At 41.2% G+C, this 7,447-nt stretch overlaps 1 protein-coding gene across 1 annotated transcript in view; it reads left to right on the top strand.

Annotated features, from left to right (window-relative positions):
• Positions 1–7,102, top strand: part of LOC120798093 (sodium/potassium-transporting ATPase subunit alpha-1) — a 29,889-nt gene extending 22,787 nt beyond the window's left edge. The window contains exons 12-23 of the mRNA XM_040142115.1: positions 126–321; positions 537–712; positions 897–1,033; positions 1,204–1,354; positions 3,127–3,295; positions 3,457–3,611; positions 4,086–4,209; positions 5,303–5,448; positions 5,544–5,674; positions 6,069–6,170; positions 6,330–6,421; positions 6,733–7,102. Coding sequence (XP_039998049.1) covers positions 126–321; positions 537–712; positions 897–1,033; positions 1,204–1,354; positions 3,127–3,295; positions 3,457–3,611; positions 4,086–4,209; positions 5,303–5,448; positions 5,544–5,674; positions 6,069–6,170; positions 6,330–6,421; positions 6,733–6,761 — 1,608 coding nt within the window. The 3' untranslated portion in view covers positions 6,762–7,102. The remainder of the gene's footprint in view (positions 1–125; positions 322–536; positions 713–896; positions 1,034–1,203; positions 1,355–3,126; positions 3,296–3,456; positions 3,612–4,085; positions 4,210–5,302; positions 5,449–5,543; positions 5,675–6,068; positions 6,171–6,329; positions 6,422–6,732) is intronic.
• Positions 7,103–7,447: the final 345 nt, after the last annotated feature.

Raw genomic sequence — 7,447 nt, forward strand, 5'->3', positions numbered from 1 at the left:
TTGTTAGCCATTTCATTTTCAGTTTATCTTGATTTAGCTTCCCTCTTTGATATTCAGTTGAAGTTGAAGATTAACATATATGACAGCATGGATGCTCAAACTGACTTTTTCTTATTTGCCCGTAGCTTTCCATCCACAAGAATTCCGGAGCTGAAGGAGAGACCAAGCACCTGCTGGTGATGAAAGGAGCCCCAGAGAGGATTTTGGACCGCTGCTCCACCATCATGATCCAGGGCAAAGAGCAGCCTCTGGATGAGGAGATGAAAGATGCTTTCCAGAACGCCTACCTGGAACTGGGAGGCCTGGGAGAGAGAGTACTGGGTAAAGATTGGCCGATGGGGTATTTATTTTCCCGATGTGTGGACAGGCATAGTTTTAAGGCCGCCTGATCAAAGGTTAAGATAGATTAATCTTCACATGATGGTCAAATGCAATATGAAGAAGAAATTATTAAGTGAGCCAAAAAGCTCAAAAAGAGCCCACTTTATTGCCATGATCTCCTCATCTTAAACTCCATTTTGTTGTCTTCCATCCAGGTTTCTGCCATTTCAACCTGCCCGATGACCAGTTCCAAGAGGGCTTTGCTTTTGACACTGAGGAAGTGAACTTCCCCACTGAGAATCTGTGCTTCATTGGCCTCATGTCCATGATTGACCCTCCTCGTGCTGCTGTGCCCGATGCTGTCGGCAAATGCAGGAGCGCCGGAATCAAGGTGTGCCCTTAAAGCCAATATGAAAATATGTTGTTTGTTTTTTTTAGATAGCATAAAGCCACCTTTTTCTTTTCTCTTCCTCTTCTCTTAAAAGTGTCCCGATTGCTCGTGAATCTGTATTTTGACTGTATAAATGACAGCGTTGATTCCTTGAACTCATCAGCACTCATGTGCCTTCTCCTAGGTTATCATGGTCACAGGTGATCATCCAATCACAGCTAAGGCCATTGCTAAGGGTGTGGGTATCATCTCCGAAGGCAACGAGACTGTTGAGGACATTGCTGCTCGTCTGAACATCCCAATCAACGAAGTCAACCCAAGGTACTTAAAATACTGAGAAACCAGGTTGGCGTAAGTACAGAAACAAGTAGAATAATATTATCACTTGGTTAAATTCCAGTATAATCTCCATCTGGGCCTGCAGTGAACTGAGTAACAAGGCTAAGTCTGAATGATTTTAAAAAGACCTAATGGCTCTGTGCTCCCTCCAGAGATGCCAAGGCCTGTGTAGTCCATGGTGGAGACCTGAAGGATCTGTCCGCAGAGCAGTTGGACGACATCCTGAAGTATCACACTGAGATTGTTTTCGCCAGAACCTCCCCACAGCAGAAACTGATCATTGTGGAGGGCTGCCAGAGACAGGTAGAAACAAAACAAACGAGGAGATGTGTACGTGTGTTTTTGTGCGAGTCATGGAGACGGCAGTACTTGTGCTCCTGTTTTACTGTTTGGCGAACACAGCATGTGCCTGTGCCTTATTATGTAAATGCATGAGGGAATATTTGATACCCCTATCCCGTAATGCTTATTTATGATTATTTACCTGGTCTGATGACTAAGGCAGCAGGATAATCAAGCATAACATCTGTCAAGCTGTGCGCTCACCCGCACATGTGAATATTCATGAGTGCATCAGTAGGCAGAACAAACTCTTTGTAGTGTTGTGTGGACTTTATCTGCTATTTATTATTTACATGTTTGTGTTAATTATGTTCTGGTCAAGCGCAACAGCAAACAACATATTCTTCTGATATAGTGTGAGTTTCAGCTATTGATCCTATGTATATCTATATCTAGATATCTAGATAGAGAGAGAGAGACAGAGATGAAGAGAGAGAGAGATATAGATATATTAAAAAAAAGAGCATTTTTTTTTCACTGTTCTACACAATAGCTGAAAATAACCAAATTTAATACAGCATGAACAGCATGGTGGTTCCTAGCGAATTCGCAAAGTCATCCTCCAAGCACGGCTCAAAGTCTGTCTGAAAGTTGCAGAACTAATTAACATGATGTATTCCAGTGCATCCACCATGCTTCATGGAGGACGAGTGGGAGGGAGATTGTTGATGACTTGGTGTTGACATTTCATCTTATGAGCCCAATAACTTCACTTCAGTTCAGTCACTCAGCCACATAGTCCTTTCCAAGCTATTTGCGAGGCAGCGTTAGCTGAGGTTAAACTTCAAATGTCTCCCCATTTACTCCGAGGAGAATCCGTGTCTAAAGGAGCACAGCAGAATCAATTATAGGCCTTGTAGTAGACAGTAATACATAAGCTATATTTCTGAGAACTGCCGACTTCATTCTTCACACCACCTTTAATACATCTTAAAAAATGTACTTGTTGAGCTGTTTAATCTACTTGAGTGGGCAGCTCAAATATTGACACTGTGTGGGAAAGTAATATTCTTAAAGTAATGTGACAAATGACTGTTCAAAATAGTCCTTTTTAAATTTCAAGGAAGTTTCACGGGCTTTTTATCTGTAGTCACCTTTAGATCAAAACATTTTACTCCAAAATACCTGTTTTTTTTATTCACTTTCATCACAGCTGCCTGTACTGTCAAATAAAGCCCTGCCCTGAAACCTTTTTAAAACACCGAGGCTTTCCCTTCACACAGTCTGTGTGATGCAGTGTAACTTAAGAAAATGGAAATGTCACTCAAAAACTAAGAGTGGTGACACGTGTCTGAACAGGACGTGACACCTGTTATCTTAGTTTAATGTTTTGGTTTTTACACACACACACACACACACACACACACACACACACACACACACACACACTCGTTTGACTTCCTTTGTCAGCTGAAGTCACACATTTGTTTTGGTGAGAAAACGTGTGACAGTTTTTGCTCCTCTGCATTCCTTTTCTAGAAAAAAAGATTTATTTTAAATTTATTTTAGGGCAACCAACCCTCAAAAGATGCAAATACTATCGGCAGCTGAATAAATGAAATCTTTAATCTTGATAATGCAACATGTTCAGAACAGAGCAGTGTGAAGTTTTCCTTCTTCATTTTTTTTTTTGTACCTTTTTTCTTGTTTCCTTCTCTTTCTGAGTTTTAATTTCCACACACAAGCGTTATTTTTGCTCTGAACACTTTCCTCGCCCCCCCCCCCCCCCGCAGGGTGCCATCGTGGCTGTGACAGGTGATGGTGTGAACGACTCTCCTGCCCTGAAGAAGGCTGACATCGGTGTTGCCATGGGTATCGCTGGATCTGACGTCTCCAAGCAGGCCGCTGACATGATCCTGCTGGACGACAACTTTGCCTCCATCGTTACCGGTGTGGAAGAAGGTAAGAGACTGTACTAAACAATGAAACACTTCTTGAGCTTAATGTAGCAGAAAAATTATAATTAATTTACTGGATTTTCTTCGAGAGTTTGCTCTTATTTAGCTGGACGCTCAAAATCATTGAAACAATGACTTTATTTATTTGTGTCGTATTCCCATCAGGTCGTCTGATCTTTGACAACTTGAAGAAGTCCATCGCCTACACTCTGACCAGTAACATCCCTGAGATCACACCCTTCCTCCTCTTCATCATCGCCAACATCCCTCTGCCCCTGGGAACCGTCACCATCCTCTGTATCGACCTGGGAACTGACATGGTGAGGACTGATCGATCGATGCCTCTTAACGCCTTTGTGTTGCAATAGTGTTCAATTTTTACAATGTGGTATAAGTGAGAGAAATACAGAATGTGACAATATGGAATTTAGAGTACTCTTGCCATCTTGACAAGGTGCAAACATGTACATTTGCGAATGCATTTACTTGATTACTTAAGTAAACTTTAATGACAACTGTCTTTAACAATAGAAATACTTGCATTTAAACTAAAAGTTACAGTATGTCCACCTTGCTCTTCTTGCAGTTTGTTTCCAAACAGTAAGGCCTAGTATTTAGACTGAAACATAATGAAACAATAATGCTGAATATATTATTGTTTGTTGTTAGGTTGTATGACTTGCTTTTGGATGCAAATGAAAAAAACCCTTTTTCTTTTTCTGATTCTTGTTTTTTGTTTTGTAAGTTATTGTATCAGTGTTGTTCATTGCTTAATGCTGTGTCCTGTCTCCAAGGTCCCTGCCATCTCCCTGGCTTATGAAGCAGCTGAGAGCGACATCATGAAGAGGCAGCCCAGAAACCCCAAAACAGACAAACTGGTGAATGAGAGGCTCATCAGCATAGCCTACGGACAGATCGGTAAACCCCGATTTCAAATCCAATTTTACCAAGTGCCCTGCTGAAATCAAACCCCAGAACCAGGGGTTTGCTATCCACGGTTCCTTGGTAGATTTTTTTTCTGGAAAGGCAGCTCAGTATCTGGGTGGTCCAAGATAACCAGAAGAGTGGTATGCACCAGAAATAGGCTCGTACTGATAGAGAACTAGAGTGTGTGTGTTTGTGTGTTTGAGTGATGATAGAGCAGTGCCTTTGGCTCATGAATTCTCCCTCTTCGGTAATGAAGCCAAAAATAGGTTTTAACCCCCCTGAACTTCCTGAAGTACCTTATAAGAAGAAAATACAACCATCTTATAATTTTGGTACTAGTTTTGCATCCCTCAAAGTTGAAATGACAGTATTTTTGTTGAGACATTCCTGTTACCCTTTTTTCCTTTTCATGGCAAAGAGATATTTCACAAAGAAGCTGACCACTCTTAAGTGTTTTAATAAGATCATGTATGTTGCCATTTAAAAAAAAAAAAAAAGAAATATTTTGACCTACCTGTACCTTTGCTTTCAAATATTTTTTTTAGAGTTTGGATGTAGGATCTTGAATTGTGTGTCTCTACTAATTCTCCTATTATGTGTCTTTGCATCTTGCCAGGCATTTAAAATAATTAAATTGTGTTTTTGTGGTTTATAAATCTCATAACCATTTCAAAATGACATTTACTAAAAGACCAGTAAATCAGTTTTATTTGATTAGGCCTCTGATTCCTGACGAAATCACCTAATCTCATTCATGTATTAATTTACTCAGTAATTCGGCCATTGAAAAATGGTTTAGTCCTGAAAAATCCCCAAAAGACTGACAAATTAAAATTTACTGACACAGTCATTCACTGTCTCATTCATCTTATTTTTCCCAAAAGACCACAGGCAAATTTTTTTTACCTAATCATTAATTGATCCCCGGTTTAATCTCCAATCTAAACAGACAATTTTGGTCTGAAACTGCTCAAAAGACAACATAATTACAATCATTAATGAAAAGATGATTAAATATCATATATATTTTGGTGTCGGATATCTTCACTCAATGCCCTCGTCCTATCACGTCTCTCTCCTGCAGGTATGATCCAGGCACTGGCCGGCTTCTTCACCTACTTTGTGATTCTGGCTGAAAACGGCTTCCTGCCTGCCACCCTGCTGGGCATCAGAGTGTCCTGGGATAATAAACACGTCAACGACCTGGAGGACAGCTACGGACAGCAGTGGGTCAGTAACATTAACAGCACAGACCACAGGTAAAGGCTATAATACGGCCATCAACACCTGGTATAACCTCTTGTGAAACACGTGTTTCCTGTCAGACTTACGAGCAGAGGAAGATCGTGGAGTTCACCTGCCACACGGCCTTCTTCGTCAGCATCGTCATCGTGCAGTGGGCCGATCTGATCATCTGTAAGACCAGGAGGAACTCTGTCTTCCAACAGGGCATGAAGTGAGCACAAAAACACCCACTGTTTGTGAAAGCACGCCAGTGTGCTCGACCACCTCTGAACTGCTAAAGTCTTAGCTGCGGATGGTTCATCATAAAATACACAGAGGCTCTCCTCTCCTTTTCCACATTGTACTAGCTGTTGTGCTTTTCTAAGAAGTACTCCAGTTAACCTCTGTGTTTATTTTGGGCTATAAACAAGACTGTATTTAAAATGCATTTTAGACTGTGGTTTGTGTCAGTTCCTTGGCTCAGTGTGAGTAGTTAGAAATCCTGGCACCAAGCTGATAAAGTTGTTAAGATCCAGCCATTTTCAGTTATTTGAATTTGCTTGTCTTATTTGGGTTTCAGCTTCTATTTTCCCAGTGAGTCTTAATTGTTGCCCTGTGTGTTTCAGGAACAAGATCCTGATCTTTGGGCTGTTCGAGGAGACCGCCCTGGCTGCCTTCCTCTCCTATTGCCCGGGCATGGACGTCGCCCTCAGAATGTACCCTCTCAAGTGAGTGAAACACAGAAACCCACCTCACAATCCACCAGTGAGGCATGTGCATAGCTAGCTGACTCTGTAATCGTGCTAGCTCCACCTACCACATGTTGCTCGCCCAGGCCTCGGGCTGTGGATCAGTTTTCTCATCTCTTTTTTGTGTGTGTTTTCCAGGCCCAACTGGTGGTTCTGCGCCTTCCCCTACTCCCTTCTCATCTTTATCTATGATGAAATCCGTAAGCTGATCCTCAGACGCAGCCCAGGAGGTGAGCCCAGAATCCGTGCTTTTATTATCTTTCCTACTTCTCTCTCACTCTGCACTCTTGTTTTTCTGCACATTTGTGCCTCCTTCTCCCTCTCTGCCTCCCATTTCTTTCGTACTTTTCCTCTAAACCTCCCTCTGCCTTGTGGATAATCTTTAATTTTGATGAAGGTGGAGAAACTTCAATCTTATTCCTCCTCCCCTCGTCTCTTTGCATGCTTTTAAACAAAGTATAAATATTGAACCTGTCCAATCTACCCAAGGGGTTGCCTCTAAATCTTGTGTGTGTTTTGTTTTCCCTCCTTGTGTGTCCAGGTTGGGTGGAACGGGAGACCTACTATTAAAGACCCATCAGTCCAGTCAGCTCACATCTTCTCCTCCACTCCCGTCTTTGCATGAATATTGTCTTGCTGCTCGGAATAAAATTTTAACCTCTGTGAAAAAAACAAAAAAATTGGAACGTGTTTTTATATTAGGGAATGCTTGATACTACTATTAGACAAATACTGAGATGGAACGTGCTGATGATGCTGATGATGATGTTGATAAATGATAATGCTAATAATGACATGAACACTGAATATTGACATGACTATGCGTGCCTTGTTTCTGAAACAGGACCAATTTTATACATGTTTTTAACAGTTATAAACGTTCAATAAAAATGCGCTCGAGTCAGGTCCCACAAACGTTTCCTGTGCTCATTTGTCGTGCGTGTTTGTGTGGGTGTAACTTCCCCTCAACCAAAGGGAAACAACAACCTGTCGGAGTGCCTTTAAGCAACACTTAAGTAATCGTTGCCTGAATTCCTAAAATTCTATATGTATTATAAATTTATACACTGTAGATGGGGGGGGGTACATTTGAATGAATTCTAAACAAATACTCATATTTTGCCGTATTATTGGCTTTTCCATTTTAAATGAAAGGCTTTGCGTTTTTAATTCTGCAAGCTCTGCCTCCATTTATGAAGAGCAAACAAACCATTTCATCTCATATAGTATTAAGAATGCTTTTTATGAAAGTAGAT

The sequence above is a fragment of the Xiphias gladius genome, chromosome 13, assembly GCF_016859285.1.
Source record: "Xiphias gladius isolate SHS-SW01 ecotype Sanya breed wild chromosome 13, ASM1685928v1, whole genome shotgun sequence".
Taxonomy (NCBI): domain Eukaryota; kingdom Metazoa; phylum Chordata; class Actinopteri; order Istiophoriformes; family Xiphiidae; genus Xiphias; species Xiphias gladius.